At 43.0% G+C, this 20,107-nt stretch overlaps 3 protein-coding genes across 9 annotated transcripts in view; all 3 read left to right on the forward strand.

The window, feature by feature from the left end:
* Nucleotides 1-3,439, forward strand: part of ttyh2l (tweety homolog 2, like) — a 29,341-nt gene extending 25,902 nt beyond the window's left edge. The window contains exons 13-15 of one of the 3 annotated variants that reach the window (XM_048246019.1): nucleotides 318-396; nucleotides 1,476-1,488; nucleotides 2,053-3,439. In XM_048246019.1, the coding sequence (XP_048101976.1) occupies nucleotides 318-396; nucleotides 1,476-1,488; nucleotides 2,053-2,093 (133 nt within the window). In that variant the 3' untranslated portion in view covers nucleotides 2,094-3,439. Of the gene's footprint in view, nucleotides 1-317; nucleotides 397-1,463; nucleotides 1,489-2,052 lie in introns of all 3 variants that reach the window. The other 2 variants (XM_048246018.1, XM_048246017.1) reach the window with 2 other exon arrangements.
* A 1,719-nt stretch (nucleotides 3,440-5,158) lies between these two features.
* Nucleotides 5,159-10,189, forward strand: LOC125296233 (charged multivesicular body protein 6-like). Of its 2 annotated transcripts, XR_007193721.1 has the most exons (9): nucleotides 5,159-5,769; nucleotides 6,331-6,440; nucleotides 7,123-7,210; nucleotides 7,368-7,454; nucleotides 8,147-8,212; nucleotides 8,683-8,763; nucleotides 9,232-9,298; nucleotides 9,413-9,579; nucleotides 9,635-10,189. XR_007193721.1 is itself a non-coding variant. In XM_048246021.1 (8 exons), exons 1-8 carry the CDS (start codon nucleotides 5,704-5,706, stop codon nucleotides 9,460-9,462), a joined length of 615 nt encoding a protein of 204 aa, XP_048101978.1. In that variant the 5' UTR covers nucleotides 5,159-5,703; the 3' UTR covers nucleotides 9,463-10,189. The 2 variants fall into 2 exon arrangements, 1 of the variants encoding a protein (XP_048101978.1); XM_048246021.1 differs by having other exon boundaries at nucleotides 9,413-10,189.
* A 1,201-nt stretch (nucleotides 10,190-11,390) lies between these two features.
* Nucleotides 11,391-20,107, forward strand: part of baiap2a (BAR/IMD domain containing adaptor protein 2a) — a 60,187-nt gene continuing 51,470 nt past the window's right edge. For all 4 annotated transcript variants that reach the window (XM_048246025.1, XM_048246026.1, XM_048246029.1 and 1 more), the window contains exon 1: nucleotides 11,391-11,640. In XM_048246025.1, the coding sequence (XP_048101982.1) occupies nucleotides 11,569-11,640 (72 nt within the window). In that variant the 5' untranslated portion in view covers nucleotides 11,391-11,568. The remainder of the gene's footprint in view (nucleotides 11,641-20,107) is intronic.

Raw genomic sequence — 20,107 nt, forward strand, 5'->3', positions numbered from 1 at the left:
TTCCAGAAGCCTGTTTTTCTAAAATAATCTTTCTATGGTACAGTACTTGATTTTGACTGATCATAAGAGTTAATACTCTACTTGTCAATTTAGAGGTATAACAATTAAGAGATACAATTTTGATAATCTGATATTCAAATGATATTGCACAGGATGGTACTCAACCTCTGTTTTATAGCCTACTGTATGTTTTTTGTTACTGTAAATGCAAGTATTTTTGTTGAAATGAGTGTTGTACATTTCTTGTGGATCACAGTGTCTTCTTGAAAACATGCATTCATATGTCTCACCCCGCTGTGTCTCCTCTGTGTTCTTAGGAATCAGTCCATGCTGTTTGGAGGGAATCCTCGATACGAAAACGTTCCTTTGATCGGGAGGGGTTCACCACCACCCTCAGTATGTTGGCTTCAGTAGTGCCTTCATCTTAACCCAAATAGTGATATTTATATTTAGCATGGCTGCAAAGTACCAGTAGTTGTAAGACCCTCAACTAACTGCTGTGCAGCTCCTATTGTGTCTCAGCTGTGGTGTAACACTGCCACCTACTGGGCTTTTCTTATCCCTATCCCTGCTATACTAAATTTTGTAGCATGTCTGGTTGTTTTCTAGTTTTTTTTATTTCATGTTTGTTTGCTTGTCATGAATTCTACTTAGCCCAAAGGTGGGAAGGTTGTACAGAGAGGACAGTGGCAGGTCCGCCTGTGCCAGAGACAGGGCAGGCCTTCCACTGACCTGTGCCCTGAGGGCATGCATTACAAGTGGATAAAGACGTCACAGGCAGCTTTTTACTCTGTCCAATCTCTTGTTTTAATGGGATTGGATGGTTGCCCTGCATTAGTGTCACAAGTCTCTAGACCAGGGCTGACTTGAAGAGGAACATGTGTAATCCACGGGCAAGACTGCCTGTCCTCTTAGTCTTTCTCCAGGCCTGTCCAGCCCCTGTTGACCAAGGGATTACTTCCTGTGGTCAGCTTAGGCTTGGTCAACAAGTGAGGAGTTATTTATGGTCCTGGTGTGAAGTTGGCCAGCTTTCATGACTCTTGTCTAGTACCAACACGGGTGTGAAAGCTGTAGCTTGTGGATAAACTAATTTACCAGCAGTCACGCGTCATCCGTGTTTTTGCATCTAGTCAATGTTAAACAGTTGAATTAAAGACTCCCAGTGTGTATTCCAGCAAAGTTTAGGGGACTAGCCCTGTTCTGTTTTATAGATGCTATTACATTGATGTAGCATTGTCCACAGCGTCACTGATTTCAAAGCAGTTTTACTGCATTATTATGCAGAGACTGTATAATTTGCCCCATTCTTCACCTTGATTTAAAAAGCCTTAATACTATAGACTCTAACTGACTAAAAAGCACCTTTGCCATGGAATTTACTTTAATGAGAGAACGACACATGCATTTTATATCTAATTGTATTCTGTTTCTTGTCTTCTTGTTTTTACTCTTCATTTTTGGAGTTTTATCCCCAGACATTTAAAAACAGTAAGTTTGTTCACTCCTCTCCGTAATGAACCACCTCTCCTGTGTCTCACCTCGGCTTCCGTCAAGACCACCTTCACGCCTCATGGGAGACTGCTTCGTATCTCACTCTGCCCCCAATAACAGCTTGGTTAAACCTGGTGAAATGATCATGATTGTGTGCTGCTGATGCTGGTGCTTAAGGTTGATCACCTCCAGGACATCTCATTGTCTTTGTCCCCAGGTTGCTACTGACGACCTAAAAGTACCATCAGCTTATACGCCGTGCCCTTCAACTAACCTTCTGTCATCTGCATGAACTTGTCCCTCCAAAACTTTTCTGCCTATCGCTCTCCCCAATCTCTGAATACTATTGAATTTCCTTTAGGGATCAATAAAGTATCTATCTATCTATCTATCTATCTATCTATGTTTTCCCTATTCAAGTCACATGTTACTGATATACTGATAACATGTGACCACAAGACCAGTGAGCCTGAGTTTTTTTTGTTAGATGTTGGCTGTGTCTGACAACATTGTGCTCCATATCTAACCATTCTCTTTTCTCCTCTCAACTCTTGATTTTAGTATTCTCCCACTATGAGGACCACCTACCTATCTATGACTGAGGCTCAGATCAGACACTTTGGCACCGATTTCCAGATATAGAGCACGCACATCCTCTCACCGCCACCAGCCTCTCTGCTTGCTCTGCGTGTGGGGAAGACTGCTGTTCCTGATGCAAGTGGCATGACGGCAGGGTGTCATAGATGGTCCTTTATGATCCTATCTGACTGCCAGTCTGATCTCACATACTGACCATGACCAGCGGGTAGGGAGAAAGCCACATTATCAGCTCAAAGACCTGCCATAGCACTGTGTGTGAGTGTCTGATGGTGATCTACATTAAGCTGGCTTTGCCCCCACCCCCCCCCCCCCCCCCACACACACACACACACATTATAAACCAACACTGCACAAACAGTGGCCATACAACATATACAGGATGTAAATAAATTGGTTGTCTCCCACGGTTGAGTTGTAAGGCATTACATACCCCCAATACCTATGCAGACTTGAAAGTTTGTGTTCCTGTGGAAGAATCCTTGCCGGGGGGCTACGCCCCACCTAATTTATGCTGTAATTACGCTGTGAAAATGGCTACTGGGTTTCTGTGATCATACTGCTGATGCGGAAATGGCAGAAAATTGTTATTGTGACCCTCTGGACCTGGCTACCGCAGCATGACGACTTCCCTTATCATGCGAGTACTCAGTTCAAAGACTGGAGACAGATCCAATAAGCATTGGTGTGTGCAGTGTTTTTTTCCTGTATGTTCTGGTGTTGTAATACTAAGCTTGGTCACTGTGTAATTACCTTTTCTGTGTAAATCAGCTAGATTGCTCTGCCAGAGGATGTTTAAAAATGTGACACTGTTAGGCACAGTGGATTTCTGAAATCAAAACTGAAAAGCATGTTTAATTGTGCCTCTGTTGTTTTGAGTGATTATGTCTGTTATAAAATGAAAGTTGAAACCTTTTTATATTTTAGATTATGTACATTTTGAAACCTCACAAATCTGCGTCTATTTTCCTGTTTTTGGTCGTTTTAGTGGTTCAGGCAGATATGTAATGGAACAAAATGGAAAAACATTGTTGGTAAAAGTTATGGTAAATATAAAATCCATTCAAGAATAAAATAACATCATATATCAGCCAAGTACAAAACTATTTTAGATGGCAAAAAATCTAATTCTACAGGTTACAGTGCAAGCCACATTTTCCGAAGACTCTACAGGTCTACATCAGTTAATCAGACAGTGGACACATTTTCACCTAATTTTTCAGCTGACCTCCATTTTGAGACATATTTCCCTCAAGTGCTGTTTTTTTACTGTCAAAACTCGGGGACAATGATTGTGAGTTTTACTAAAAATATATATATAATAATAATAAACCGTTCTTTTGTAAATCTGCCACCCCTGTTCCAAGCATACCTGATTGGATTTATTAGAATTCGAATGATCTGAAGTGCTGCACACCTAGGTAATAGACTGTACAATGAGCGAGTGAATTTTAAGTTGATCGTATGTTATGGTGTGTTTTTGTAGGATGTAAAAGCACATCAGCACACACTGAAAAGGGCATGAATTAACTGAGTATGTGTTTGTATAGGCCTACATCAGTGGCAGCTGGTGAAAAAAAAAATGGTGAAGTAAATTCAATATATGAGACAGATTGCCTCTGGCATACACTTTCCTTCTTAAATTAGCAGTAAATTGAACTGGTGTGCATAATGGTTAACAAACTGCATGCATGGAACAGCTTTTACTTAAAGAAATGATATGACTGCTGCTCTATCATAACGTTTGACCAACAAGTTCTGTCACTGGGTTTTCTTTCTCTACAAAACTAAAATGTGACTGCATCTCTGCCTCCTGACACTTCGAAGAATCTTAGAAAACATGTCTGAATCGCTCCATCAATATTAACATGTCACAATAGTTAACAGTTGTGCACTGCAAGACATGTCAGTCTCAATCTGCAATGCAAAAAATGCATGTAGGCCTAGGCTAGCATTTCTAGTCATTCATTTGGAAAGTAAAACACTAGACTGCCATACAGTTTTAGAGAAACATTTCCCTAAAGCAATAGATAGCCATCAGTCTCATAAAACATATTAGGCTACTGAGTCATTCTCGTAAAGGGTGCCCTGGATATGAATAACTAATTTGCAATGTCAACATAAAATATGAAAGAGTTACATCGATCTATTTCAGATTTCAGCTTCAAGAGTTTGCTATTTTGCCATGTCCCCAGCATTACAATACAACGAGTATTGTATATAGCCTAGGCCTATATATATAAAGAGAGAGAGAAAGGGTCATCCGTATAGGACTAACATAAAGGCAACAGTTTCGTTTCTCTTGATGAGAAATTTCACCTGCTGCAGTGAGTCAAGTTGTTATTTGCTCCGATGAAGTTTAACATGTCCACCTCATGACAAAATACGCTGGCACTGGCAGTGATTTGAATAGAATATTTTCACAATATGCAGTAGCCTAACTATATCAACTTATCTTCTAGAACAAGTCTAGATAGTGGCCCAGTGACAATAAAAATCTAAACCGAAGGTGCCAATATCATTGTCCAAAAAACGGAAATTAGGCCCGAAAGGATGGACACTTCGCCTACTGTACCTGACGGTGCATTAGTGAAGACAGCAGAATGCACCTCTATGTGCAAAACACATTGGTTCTCCCTAGATTTTCTATGAATGAAATATTAGGCCTAATATAAAATCTACAGTAGCCTATTTCATCCGTAATAAGGAAGGAATAACAATTGCGAATAAAACAGCTGATCCAATTCTCCCAATTTAAAAAAAATTGTGAGTTTCTTAAAACAAATGGTTTACCTAAAATATTTTATTTACTCACAATGTAAAACAAATATCCTGCTTTTAGAAAGGGACTTAATATCCTTTAAAAAAAATCTCAAATGACCATATTCATGGTAGGCCTAATGTAGCCTATGTCTATGAGTGGACAGATGCCATGCTTTAGTTAGCCTAGCTGCTAGAAGTCTACCCTCTGAATATTGTCCCATAATCATCATAATCATTAAAATCATAATAGGTGTGGGAGCTGATCTCAGCTAATATTTCTAGGCTACAACTTGAATGTCTGCTAGCCTATGTAGCCTAGAAGCTATTTATGATTAAAACAAAAAAAATAAGACCATGGCAAATTTGAGGGCTGAAAAGCTAGGCTACTCTCTGATGATACTGACCCATAACGATTGTCTGACTCGGAGTGCACACAGCTCTTTTTTTAGATTTCTGTCTCATATTGACAAGTTAGATTTCTTTCGAAAGGTGGCAGCACAGGACAACATATTCTGCCTCTGTTAGCAGTTAGAACTAGCCTTCCGATTTAATCTCAGCTACGTTACCGTTAACTCTGGTAGCTCCGGTGGTGTTAGCGGGAAATTAAGCACATGCTGATTTACTGGAACGCTAACATATAGATTGATTGAATTAAAAATTAAGCCTAAACCTAATTGAAGTACATGAAAATATATCATCTGATTCTGTTGGTAAGGGATAACGTTATTAAGATGCCGTTTGTAGTAGCTGCTAGCTAGCTTGTACTTCAACAACAAACCTACCTAGGTTGGCTAGCTAGGTTAGCTAGCTAGCTGCTAATCAGCAGCTGAGTGGCGGGGATGTGGCTTCGTAATGGGAAACGTTTTCGGAAGAAAGGGACGACCCAGTCGAGTCACCGATCAAGACCGAGCGGTTTTGGTAAGTCATTATGATTGCCGAAATGTGCCTGTGTCTGTAAGCTTACCTTTCAACCCACTGTTGACATGTAGCTATCACTCAACATGGTTAACGTTAACCGTTAATAGTAATGATGTTATTAGCCCAACAGCTAGCTAACCTACTAGCTTGCCAAAGTGATTATTAGCAAAGTTACCAGAGCTACAGTAAGCATGTCTGCTTCAAGGTATTCATTTCACTTGTTTAGGAAAGACGGCAGGTGGTGTTTTTCACATGCTTTATGAAATAAATAACGTTGGTGAGAAATCACGTGCAAGTAACATGTTGTTGGTTGTGTTAGCGGTACATGGCCAACACAGCAAGTCGACAGGTCCATAGAAACGTAAACACAGCACATGCCCAGGGCTTTGGTTAGCTTGCATGTTTACTATGGACCTGCAGAGGTAGTATGCCTAGAGATGACTGTTGTATTTTTAATGAGGTCATCCAGGTTGCTTAGCTGTCATACATGGTGTCTACTAAGGTATTAGTTGATGATAATTTTTCCTTGTTTACAGTCTAAAAAAGTTTTTTGGGTTACAGCAACTAAAACAGCAAAGGGATAAGCTGAGGCAGTATCAGAAGAGGATTACTCTTCAGCTGGAGAAAGAGAGATCTCTAGCTAAGCAGCTCCTGAAGGATGGAAAGAAAGAGTAAGGACAAGTACTTTATGATTATACACATGACCGTATTATACACATGCTGCCTGTAGAGGACTGAAGATTTCAACTACCCTCAACAAGAAATTCCATGGTTTACGACACCTTTGCAGTCTACTACATTAATCAGCAACTATCTATCCCTATGTTAATGTTTCAATTAGACATTTGATTTGAAGGAGACACGCACCTTATTGGAATATGTGCTAATGTGTAACTCATCTAGGTTGTCATTGTTAGTGTGTGTCTACCATAGACTGTATTAAAAGTATTGAGTCAGAAAGAATGTTAATTCTGTCAACCTCGAAGGTCATTATAATGAAAGTGTTGGTAAAACCAAAAGCAAAAGTAAACACTACTGACGTTTCACTACTGACAAGGCCTACAATGACAAGTTTTGAACTCCATAATTAAAGATCCTCATGGAGCTACACTTGTGTCTGCACAAAACCACATTCACATGCACAGCCAGTGTCTTGCTTTCCTCTTCTTCCTGGTCTATGACCTACAGTAGCAGCATCTCACTTGGTCCCTATAATTGATTAGTTGCATTCTAATTTTAAGACAACAGACAGTGAATGGATTAATAGGACACAACAATATTGAAGGATACACATTTCAGCATTCTTAATGACCACCATTTGGTAATTAATCTATTATTGTTGTTGTTGTCCAGGAGGGCCCTTCTTTTGCTCAAGAAGAAGCGTTACCAGGACCAGTTACTAGACAAGACTGAGAATCAGATAGGCAATCTGGAGCGCATGGTGAGGAGACACAACTATTGAGTTAATGCGTGTCAGTCGCTGTACCTGTTTAGAATAAACACCTATTGTTTTTCCTATGTTGGCTTGTTTAATTGTGCTTATGTCTAATGCCTTCTTAGTGATGATCCCAGCTTGTTTTTCTCATTGTTTTGTCTAGGTGCAAGACATTGAATTTGCTCAGATTGAAATGAAAGTCATTGAGGGACTGAAGACTGGAAATGAATGCCTCAAGAAGATGCACGAGGTACAGTTCCTTTGTCCTTTCTCGCTCTGTTTTTTAGTGTTTCAGGATGTGTCGACCTCATATGCTCTGTGGGGTTAAAAAGTGCCCAGGGTGTTATTCTCCCTTCTTCTATTTTATGAGCTAGAGCTCCCTATTGTTTGGAGATTAAAGTATTAAGAAGTAAATCCCAGGAAGCAGCAGTGCTGCTGTGCTCAGATACTGTGTTCCATTTCTGCAAAAGTTGTTTTCTCACACACCTGCCTGGCCATTTACTCTGCAAAGACATTCATCTGAAAGTGACAGCATGTAATTGAGCTAACTGCAGATTTGAAAGGAAACCTCTGCGTTTCTCCCTTCCCTTTTCTGTGTGTTGGCCGATCCGTCGTTGACACTCACTTTCAACTGACTATCAGAATTTCCAGTTTCTGATTGTTTTAACCACCAGTGTAATTGATGAAAGGCTTTTGATTAAAAAAAAAAAAAAGTTGTGAAGGGAAATCACTGTTGTCATCCATCCTATCCAATCCTACCAAGTCTGTTAGGGCTCATGTTCACAATTAAATAGTCTTTGGAAAAATAGCAAGATATTGTGATTTTAGTGCAGCCGGGGCCTACTGGTTATGGCTTTGGGCTTGAAACCGAAGGAAAACAGTTAATTAATCCATCTGTGTAGATTGTGTGAACAGTGAATGTGTTATACTCTTTTCCTTTAGGTCATGTCCATTGAGGAGGTGGAGAGAATTCTCGATGAGACCCAAGAGGGCATAGAGTATCAGAAGGTGAACCTTTCTTTTAGTCTTTTTAAAATCACCCGTTATCAGTTATGAGCTTGCCATTTGAACTACTGTGTAAGGGCTAAGCTAATGTTTACCCATAGTCTATCCCTTGTCAGTGCCCCTTATCAATCCATATGAAGTTGTGTAGCGACTTTCATTGTCCATGTCTTATCCCCTCTGCTAAGTAATGCATCCATGTGAGCCAAAGTTATGCATCTAACGATGAATATCAGGAATATTGCAGAACTGCACAATTACCTGCTTGTTTAGAAGAAAAGAGTTCAGAGTGCCTTAGAATAAAATGCACCTTTGTAGAGCGTGTACAGCAACAAGTGCTGTACCTATTGCTTTGTATTAATGAATCTCTAGCATTCCCTTTCAAATACCCTGGCAGCCCAAACACTAGAAGGTGTTGTTTTGCTAAGTCACTTTGGGTAAAGCATGCACGCTGACTGATCTAAATAATCTTGTAGCAAATCGACGAGCTATTGGCGGGCTCTCTGACCCAAGAGGACGAGGAGGCTGTGCTACAGGAGCTGGAGGCCATTACTCAGGTGAGCTCACCTGCCCATCACAGACACGAGGCTAGGCCTATTAATGCCCTTAACTTAAAAGTCGAAATTGATCACCGCATACTGCGTTTACTGGCTTGATTTAGAGCTAACAGCTTGTTTCGTCTGTCAGCTTCTTAGGTCTGCTTCACAAAATTGTATGATCACTGATGGGTGCAATAAACATATCCAGAGCACCATGGCCCATATTACATCGCTCAGTTTTAATTTAAATGCTTTCATTATTCAAAACTTCTAACATTTTAAATCAGATAATTAGTATTTCCTAGTGCCTTCCAAAGTAGTTTGTAAATTCTGACCGTTAAATTTACAGCTGTTTCCAGACTACATTTTATCGTGACAAGTGTGCTTATGGTGATCATGCTGAACTAGAATGCAAAGTTATTGTGACACCTTGAGTTATGAATGAAATACTGTTGTGATTGTTCCTGTCTTTCCATATCTGAGAAGGGAGAAGAAGTTGAGCTTCCAGAAGTACCTGCAGAACCCTTGCCAGAGGTCCCGCAGCCAGAGCCAGGTCTGTTGTTTTGTTGATCCTGCCTCCTATAACTCTGTAGCAGTGCGCGCACAACCTTGGCATCTTCTTGCAGGGCTGTAGCCTCATTGTGTCGTGTTTCTTTGTCATCTCCAGAGAGAACGCCATCAAGAAGCCACGCTGACAGAGAGATGCTGGCTGCTTAGGTGATCAAGGTGCCATCCTCTGTGCCGCTTACATCAACACGGACCAATTCCCCTTGACACTTTACCTAGTAATAAAAGTACCGTAGTTGGTAATGTCGAGAAGATCAAGGCAGGCACGTCTGCATATGATTGGCAGCATTCAGGTTAACACACATGCAGATGTCGGCAGCAGCTTTTGTATCTGCACATTCATATGCATAGGACAAATGGTTACGACTTCTAAATCCCCCTTTTTGCTGTGTTACCCCCATGCCATTCAGTACTGTCAGTTCATTGCATTTCACATTAAGAGGTGTTTAGATTTGCCAGTGCAGTGTTTGATAAAGGAACTGTGCAGTATTATAAGTAAATTAAGTGCAGCAGGCGAGCTGTTTTTTGGTTTGACCTAATGAGCCATGAGTCATTGTATAATGAGTTTTAAATCTTTTGTTTATGTGAAGGTTTTTATCCACATGTAATATATTGGCGAAATCATGATTGTGACATAACTCCCAATACAATTTCATCAAAGTTCATCAATCATTATCAGAAACATTTTAACCTTTTTCATGTCAATGCTGCCACTAGCATGTTTTGTAACACAATGAAATCTACTCTTGAATTTCCCTCTCAACCTAATTGAAAGAACAGAAGACTGAAGTGGCAGAATAATTGCATCAGATGAGTGTAATAGTTCCTTTGCTTTACAGTTACGTTTTTGTAAAATAAAGTAATTAATTTCTAACAACCCAGTTTGAGCAGCTGTTGAAGTGATATTGCATCTGCACTTACTGCAGATGTCCACAAGAGGGATGTAGCACCAATTGTTGGATGGAGGATGGTGATACAGGTAACCTAACGCATTCCCAAACAGGTGTTCCCTGCCTGGCTGCTCTAATTGCACTCCTGGATGGATGGACCTTTTGATGAAGAGTTTTATGAGTTCTATTGTATAAATGCAGCCACAACAAAGGCATGGTTTATTGGCCTCTGAAGAACATTTGGACTTTAATTAGTATGGGTAATGAGGCTGACGTTAATTATCTAGGAAAGGATGGCCCTCACAAAATGGTAACGTGTCCACAGTGTGTAAAATGAGAATCAGCATATGTTTATGATCTGTTTGTTCCATTAACTGATGAAGTGTTTGTAGCACAGCTCTGCCATCTTGTATTAGACGGGACTTTAACTTTTGTTAAAAAGATCCGCTGTATTTGGATGCAGGCAAACAAGTGGACCTCCATCTCAGCATCTGTTGGCCTGTTGTTCATTTACAGCAAGGGACACTGAAGTGGTATTTTACCACTGTGTTTTAGTGGACCATCTCCAGGCAGGCACTGCCCACCTGTCTGGCTCGCACACAGAACAGTCGCTCTCGGTTCTCACTAATGTAGGCGCAGGGTAATGTTCCACCCACAAGCCTTTGTGTGCTGTGCCTCTGCCAAGATCAGTGACTGTGCAGGAGAGCAGTACATTTAACAGGATTTCAGAACATCAGTGAGTTGCTGTGCAGTATTTGATGAAGGTTTGCAAACTGCACTTTCTTGCTGTCAAAACATAAAGGCCAATAGGCTACCTCAAAGTTTTGAATTATGGGGTTGAAACTAGGGTTTGAAAACACTATCATATATGCAGTGAAATGTGACTAGGACATATCTGTATTTCACGCTGTTTTGTTGTCTAGACTAGAACATAATGCATTGATTATGTTTCTATAGAAAACTGGTTGCTTTTGGAATGAAATACAAATGATTGTGCACAGGAACTCCTATGGGCCTATTTAAATGTCTAAACAGAAGTCGATGATTTCTATCTGGTTTTGAAAGACCGCTTCCCTTGCGCAGGTGTAGGAGGATCGATGGGTGGAGAATTGGGCGGTGTTTCAGCGGTTGGAGGTGGATCCTTGTTGCATTAAGAGAGCTGTACGTTTAGATTACGCTTCAGCGATCGGCAGACTCTCCACCTATTTGCGCCTGTCTTGTAGGGGTTGGTGAGTGGCATCGACAGCAGTTGCCTTATTGCCGTGTCTTTACAGGAGCACTCGCAGCTGAATCGCATCACACCCCTTTTTTCACCAAACAGTGACTGTTGGATAAACACTCCCGCACAAGGACAATAGCACAGTTTATGGTTTTGATAGAAGATTCCAAGATGTCTCGTACAGACGAGGTCCACCGTATAACGGAGAATGTATACAAGGTAAAGTATTTGAACTGCCCAAACAAGTTTTTGTTTGCAGTCTATTGCATTAGATTTCGAATCATTTGACATGTTAGATTTTATAAATCATGATAGTTTGACTCGATTCTGAGCGCACAATTGAGGGGGTGTACCTGGTTGTCTAATGAAATCTGGCACTCCCAGAATGTAAGACAACCATAGGCTATGATGCATCCATGTAGGTCATAGCTTCACTGTAGTGCTCGTAGTCCTGGAATTTTAATGAATGTATAGCTTTTGAATGTTTTATATTGTTTCATCAAAGGCTATGGTTTTGGGGAAATTATATCTCACGCTACGACGATTTATTTACAAATTAGGTGTGTGGCGCACCGGTGTTTGAATAGGGATTTTGTTGGCTGTCTACTTTGTCGTGGCATGTAGTTTGCGAAGTTGAGTCATTGTTTGCAGAAGTGTCTTTCCGCGTCTGCCTGCGTAGATCAATGAAAGAGCGATAGGGCCGCTCTGTGTGATTCACGGATACGCACACAACTTGCGCCTTTGCACGGCTAGATTGACGATACACCAGTCATGTCGAGCAGCACTCAGTTGCTAAAGAATAGAAGCGTAGGCCTACAACTCTTGGCATTTGCACTTGGGAATTGAGGGACATTCCAGGGTGTGTTCTTTAGAAGAGGTCGGGCGGCTGTGTCGCAACAGGTATATCTGAAGTTTGGCTAAGACACTGTAACAATTTAACCCCCCTGTAGCACCTTAGGTCTGCATCGTTGACGTAGTGAGAGCTGAGGCTGTGATGAGAAAAGGATACAATCAAATTAACTGAGTGTAATTGCAATTGAATCAAACTCCATGTTTGGTGACCGCATCATGTGCTGACCATTACCCAATACCCATGCCATCATAATGCTGACACAGTGGTCTATTTGAACCTTTGAATCCATGACAACATTGTCAATTATCCCTGTTCTCCAACCCACAGATCAATATATCAGCAACATCAGTAACTCACACCAACAGGTCACAGTATTGTCCTATTTTGGCCTTCATGGCAACCCAAAGGCTCACAGATCACAGAGTAATGATGACTGACACAAGTGAGTGAGTGGATTTTGGAGCTCAGGTACACTCTTGCTCGCCCAATGGTCCAGAGTGGTGCAGCATGACATGATGGGAGCAGACAGCCATGGCATGATAACCCTACTGTTGATTTGACTGTCACCACCAGTCAAATGACATCAGTGTGTGACTGACACTCTGGGAGACACGTCCCTTCAAATGAATTTGTGATTATACACTATTAAGGGGCTACCAATGTTTAGCTTACAAAGAGAGAGACAGCGTGTTTTTTATATATATATATATATATATATTGTGTGTGTGTGTGTGTCAAGGCTGTTGGAAGTGAGGGCAGACGTGGTGAGTACATCCGAGCGGAGGTGATGAGCTGGTCAAACAGCTGCTTTCTAATGGCAGGAGTAGAGGTTGCCAACTGCAGTGCTGTGACTCAGACAGACTGCAGAGGTGTGTATGTGCCTGTATATGTGCACTCACAGGAGGTGTGTGGGTGTATGAGAATGTGGAGCAGCTGAGGGTGTGCACACCTGAGGGAAGGATGTGTAGTTTTCCAGAGGCACACCTTGCTCCCAGGCACGGACTACTCCTCATCCCTGCGTGCGGCTGTAAGCAAAATACAGACTCTTTATTCCTATCTCTATCACTGTCACTGTCAGTATCCTCTAGCGTGTGGATCAACAGGCTCCCTCTGATCTGGTCTGGTCAGACTGGACTGAGGCACACGCTTCAGTGGTCCAGTTGTGATGGGAGTCACGCCGGTCGTCTGTTTCCCCAGACAGGTGACATCACCAGTCGGGATCCACCTGGCTGTCTGGCCAAGTCGCTGAGCTCAGGTCAGGTCAAGCCTCTTAGTATGGCATAAGTCTCAGCACGTGGGTTGAAGTTAATGGGGTTGGGAGAGCAAGGCAAGGCAGGAAGGAATCACTCAGGAGGGGAGAGGCGGAGGAGTGGACAGGAGAAGGGGAAAGAGCTGGTGCGGTCAGTCCCAGTTTGCCAAGTGCCAATCCTTTCCTGTATGTACCCACCCCCCTGACTGAACCAATTGGCAGACCTGTGGGGTGAACCTGGCTATTTGGTTCAGCGCTGTCTTGGGGATCTTCCATCTCGTTGAGAGCTGAGAGTCTTAAGACCTAATCTGGGCCTTTCCTTTTGCACCTCCCCTTAGGACAAAGGACCATTCTTTCTCTCTCTCTCTCTCACTCCCTCCCTCTTCTCCTCTCCTTGACTAAGGTGTGCCTCTACAGTATAAATCCCCAGGTAAATAATACTCGCTGGAATGTGGCTTCCATCGAGCTTCCCTCGTGTCATTTTTTCCCTCAGATGCCATCATGACTTCCATTGAAGGCACAGCTAATAGAATGGAAAAATTCAGGTTCCTGAAACAGACTCGCGTATAAGTCCTCCAGTGAATTGACTGATGTGTCTCGAACACTCATTTCTCTAATGCCATTTGGGTGCACTTTCACTTTTTTTGAGCAATTTGCAGGTGATGAGAGGTATATCATTTTCTCTCTCGGCAGGGACTCCATTTTATCGTGTTATCTGTCCATGAGCGAAGAGGGAAATCATTCATTACTTTTTTCCCCCTCCCTAAAGCTGCGAGCATGGCAGTTCAGTTATTTTTCATGTGGGAGACCTGGACAGGTAGTTTCTTAGCAACAACATATTATTAACTGTTTCTGTCATGTCACCCTGGTGAGATGTAGGAGTTTAGATGCCAGTGCCAGTGAGAATGTGTGTGAATGCATACATGCATGCATGAATATGAGCAGTGTGTGTGTGTACATGCATGTCAGTGTGTGTGTGTGTGTGTGTGTGTGTGTGTGTGTGTGTGTGTGTTATAACATTTGTGTTGAGATAGTAGTGAGCTAGTAAGCACAACTGAACTACCAATCTCCCTGCACAACCCTCTGTCTTACCCTGATAGATTTCCATGCATATTTAAGACACGTTCACCGACTATGAAGTAGATCACTAGACATTTACGTCTGTATCGCTATAAAGTACATGATTGGACCATCAGTTCCCCTATCCCCTTTGTGTGCTCTTTAAAAGCTTTCAGATTGAATTTCATTCGCATAAAGCTTTTGTATCTGGACTGAAATAAAAGCTATTTTTTAACAAGGCCTCGGGCATTGTGAGACTCTGCCTTTGGAGGAGAGGCAGTGACATTAATTTGGTGCTGTGCAAAGTGTATTAGGAGAAGGTTTCATAAGACAAGGTGAATATGGCCTCGGAGCCTGCCTGCCGCCCACCCTCCCCCAGACCACGGAGGTGGATTATCTCCGAGCCTCTCTTGTCTTGTTGTCAGTGGTTTATGTTCTCAGAGAGAGAGAGAGAGAGAGAGCGTGCCTCCAAGGATAAAATGCACTTCCTTAGCCCATCAAATTTATGAGCTGGCCAGGCATCTGGAAGAATAGCCCCTCAAAAAAGAAACCAAATTAAGCAGAAAGTGCAACAAAAAGCAGCAGCTCTGTGTTTTGATCACAAGAGCACATCCTGAGGGTAGGTTTTCTCTGTGTGCCTTGCCAGAGAAGGAGATAGACAAGCAGAGCTCATTTGTTTTGACAAGTCTTACCAAGACGGATCAGTGATGAGAAATTAATGGCAGTGCAAACTACCTAAGACATGTCTGCAATAAAGGTCACGTCTCTCTCTCTCTCTCTCTCTCTCTTTCTAGCTATCTGCTGTATCTATCTATGTCTCTTTATCTATCTGTCTCTGTCTCCCTCTCTTTTCTCTCTCTGGTTCTCCTGTGATCTCTACCATGCTACAATGGCGAGTGGAAGGTCTGAGTTTTTTCACAGTAAGGGGCTTTAGAGAAGGAGGGATTCATAAGAGAGGGGGAGAGAGAGGGTAGGAGCGAAAGAGCGAGATTCAGATTCACATCCTTGTGGAAATGGTCTCTAATTACTACATGGAGACACAGCGCTGTAATTATTGCGAGGGGCGAGAGGAACAGATGAGTAGAGGAACGACTGAGTGGGCTGCTAAAGGATGAACATCTCCTTTTGTCAACGTTCTTTTGGGCAATTTGACAGAGGTTGGTTACATTAGATGTAGCGGGAGAAAACTGTCAGAAGCCTGCGCTGACATCATGATGCAAGAGAATCCTGCCATGTCATAGTGTAGATGTGTGTGTGTGTGTGTGTGCATGAGAATGGGGGTTGAAAGTGCATGAGCTTTGAGTCAGGGTTAGGGGTCATGTAAGTGGTTGAAGTGCACTAATGTTCAATTTATCAGGAACCCTGTCCACACATTCAATTGAAGCTTATTGACTTGAATGGTTCTCTTTTTATCTGCTGTGAAGCAGCTTGCATGCAACATGCAAGTGTAGAGCAGCTGTTGTGCTGCTGTTGTTGTTTTTTTTTTTTTTTTTTTAAACAGTTGTGCTCGGTCTCTTTATACTGCAGCCACAAATGTTGATAGATGTGTTTTTCATTTGGTTCTCCTTCAGGAAATAATCTATCACTATATTTGGTAATTGACATACTTGAAATCAGATGTTAATGTAATGCACCAATCTGATAGTCAAATTTATAAAGTGATATCTGATATACAGGATCTTATCAGTCATGTTGCTATAGTTTTATTAATACTCATGCAACAAATAGGGAAAAAAATAGCCTCTGTCTTGGAATTTAAAACCATTCCAGTAGCCTTTTTTACATCTTCAGTTCAATCACTTCCCACAATGCACAACACAGTCGTTAAATATCCCTTTCTGATCAGCACTCAATAAAAAGCTCAAAGGCAAATAATCAATCATTGCAGGAAAAAAAGACACGATGAACATGATCGGGGGTTTCCATGGAAACAGGTAATGCAGGGTTTGTTGGAGAGAAGAGGCTCTGTGTGTGTGTGTGTCTGTCTGTCTGTCTGTCTGTAGGAGTAGGAGGAGAATATTGTTTAAGATCACTGCATGTCCACTGGATCATCATTGCTTTTCCCCTGCAGCCCTCAACATTTTATTTATATGGGGAAGGAGGGAGTTGGTGGATATTAGGTGTAAAAGTTTGCTTTCACCTGGCCACATGATGGGTGTTTGATTTTGTCATGTGGTGTAGATGATGGAGGTTTGCTTTCCGGTCTAAAACCTTAATTGGGTCCCTGCAGTCCACTGTTGGCCATGGACTGCTGTGGTGCTGTTTCATTGAGCATTTCCGACAAACACACACACACACTCTCATTCTGTCAGTCTCCTTGGATTCTTCACTGTGAACTGCTTTGTAGAATGTTTTTCTCAGGGTTATGTAGTCCCTTGTGGGTGGAATTGCTTCTTCTGAAGGGCAGTTTGTTGTCTGTCCATCACCGCAGGGCAGTTTGTTGTCTGTCCATCACCGCATCCGGTCCCTTCTTTCACCCAGCACACTGACCTTGGATGCACTCCCCGCTGCAGCACACGTGCCCCATTTGTGTGTGTGTGTGTGTGTGTGTGTGTGTGTGTGTGTGTGTGTGTGTGTTTGCATGCTTGCGCACAGCTAAGCTGCAGGCCAGACCCAACCTGGCCCGACCCACTCATAACGCTGTGCTGAATCTTGGTCCCTGGCAGCTGGGTTCGTTTGCTCAGCGTCTCTGGCAGCGGTGAGTGGGGGCCATTAGAGTGGACGTTGCTACGGCGCATACACATTCTCTCTCTCTCTCTCTCTCTCTTTGGTGGAATCAAGGGTTAGGGTTGAATATGCTTTTTAAAGTTTCAGACAGTGTGGATCATTTCTCACAGAAATGGTGTACTGACAAGGGTCTGGTCTCCATTATTGATGGGGCCTTGGCATTTATGTGGTGATGTCATGGGGACTGGGGGGTGTGTGGGGGTTATACTGTAGTGTTTTAAGGTGGTTTTTGATCCATGCAATGGTTCAATAAAAGGGGTTTTAAAAGTCAAAAGTCTCTCTCTCTTTCTCTTTCTCTTTCTCTTTCTCTCTCTCTCTCTCTCTTTCTCTCTCTTTCTTTCTCTTTCTCTCGATTTGAAGCACATTCTGGGCATTCCTGTGCATAATACAGTGCTGTGGGGGCATCCTTCAGCCTTGTGGGGGGATGGAAGATGGAGATGGGGATGAGTGCAGGGTAGTTGGGGGCGGGGATCAGGGAGAAGAAGTGGCTTGGCACGGGATGCCCTGTTTTGGTGGTGACCGAGCGGAGAGCAAAAATTCTCTGTATTTTCAAACCTTCTTTGGGTGCTAGGGCGGTCCTACGCAATGCTGGTGTGTGAGTGTGAATGCCAGTTTCAGACCTCGTTCTTTGTCATCTGAAGGGAGTCATCTGCTACAATAGTTTAATGGGTTTTTTTTTATTTAGATTATACTGAATGGCATGAAGATTAGAAGGACCACTCCCCATTCCTCTTTCTGATTGGCTAGTCACTACTTTGAGAGTGAGTTTTCAGGCTCTGAACCATTGAGCCAAGACATGGTCGAGCACCACAATGCTTAGAACGTTGCAGATCTACTTTATTGTGTGAAAAATGGATCTTTATGGTCTAATGAGGTGTGCAAAGCATTTGTATGCAAATACAAGGACACATGATGGTTTACTACTGCAGTAAACACAGAAGCACACATGAGCACACTGATGTTCCATACACGAGCTGTTCCACAGGTATCAACGAGCACTGGCTTCCCCATGAGCCTCATTACACCTCAGGGAGTATCAGAGCAGTGGAGAAACACACACAGACATACACACAGATAGCCCTGCAAAGGCAATTGCGCACACATACACACACACATGCAAACATACAAACACAATAAACCCAAACGGCATTTGTTCCTTTTCCTAAAGGTTTCCTCATAGCAGAAGACAGATTCTTGGTGCAATACCCATCTTTTTTTCAAAGCTCAACCTCTCGCTGTTCAGATCATTGCACCCTGCAGTTCTTTCCACAGGGTCCTCCCTCTCCCCCTCCCTCTTCCTCTGGGCTAGGCCTGCCTCCGGCCCCCCGATCAGCGTGTCCTGCTGATGTGATTAAGACAGGTCAGGGGGAGGGAAAGGCACAGGCAGCGTGCTCGTCATTATCCCGATACAGTTGCTCAACCCGCACATTCCTCTCTGATTAACTCATATTAGCTAAGCGAAGACGCGCACAGAATCAAGCTCTCTCCATTCCCCCATCTCACCCCCATCTCACCCCCTCCTCAATCCCAATCCCTCCACCGTGGTCCACAAGAAGCCCGAGTGGTGTGTGTGTGCGCCTGTGTGGTGTGTGTGGGGGTTCTCTGCCACACACTGATTTGGGGAAGGAGTCGTAATCATAAATAAGATTTATGTCACAGCTTGTGAGGCCAGCTGGTTTTAGAGCTGTGATTGCTGGTGCTAAGTGTGGATCATGTTCAATTTGTCTGGCTTTGGCTTTTGAGCAACATGGGATATTTTTTTTTATGGGGGAAATTGTTGGAGAGGAGAGACTGTGTTAGAAGGAAGGAGAGAATCAGAGAAAATTGGAGGAGAAAGAGAAGACAGGGGAGCAGGACAGAAAGGGAGATGGGCATGTGTATATGTGAGGGGGATAGAATCTGATCGAAGGAGGGTGCGGTAGAGGGCAGTCAGCGGTCACTGAAGGTGAGGGTAATGTCTTGGAAATCTTTTGGCCCAGGGCCTGTTCGTGAGAAGACCTCAGTTTGGGCTCTTGCTGAGCACGCAATGGCCTGCTTCCTCTGGAACTCTCCCCTTAACTCAAGTGGGATCCTGTGAAACGCCTCGCTGACAAGAAGACAATCCACTGCTGCTCATGCATGTGCTGACCTCCATATCTGACCACTCTCTGGGCCATCAGCTGGACCCTCTTACATAATCAGTGCCGCTCAGAGCTCTCAGTGGCAAAGTCCAAAACTAAACGAATGCACTCCTCCACTCAGTTGTTTTGTCCTATTATCCTATCCTATTTTACTCTTGCTGCTAACACAGCAGAGGGGAAACAAATCCTTAATTTTCTCCATTACTTTCTCGCTATGTCATTGAAGTTTGATCCCCCCTTCCCCCAAACAGTTAGGAATAACCCATCTCTCTCACTCGCTCGCTCGCTCTCTCTCTCTCTCTCTCGATGTCATTATGTGCCGCTCGCTCGCTCTCTCTCTCTCTCTCTCTCTCTCTCTCTCTCTCTCGATGTCACTATGTGCCGCTCGCTCGCTCTCTCTCTCTAGCTCTCTCTCTCTCTCTCTCTCTCGATGTCACTATGTGCCGCTCGCTCGCTCTCTCTCTCTCTCTCTTTCAGCTCTCTCTCTCTCTCTTGATGATGTCTATGTGCCTCTATGTGCATTTCGCTCTCTCTCTCTCTCTCTATTTCGCTCTCTCTCTCTCTCTCTCTTGATGTCACTATGTGCCTCCTGGCCCCCTAGTCCAATTAGTTCTGACAATTAGGGTGGCAGATGTAGCACATGAGAACTGGGATGGTAAAATTAGCAACAGTGACCAA

Source organism: Alosa alosa, chromosome 6 (assembly GCF_017589495.1).
Source record: "Alosa alosa isolate M-15738 ecotype Scorff River chromosome 6, AALO_Geno_1.1, whole genome shotgun sequence".
In the NCBI taxonomy this organism is placed as follows: Eukaryota; Metazoa; Chordata; class Actinopteri; order Clupeiformes; family Clupeidae; genus Alosa; species Alosa alosa.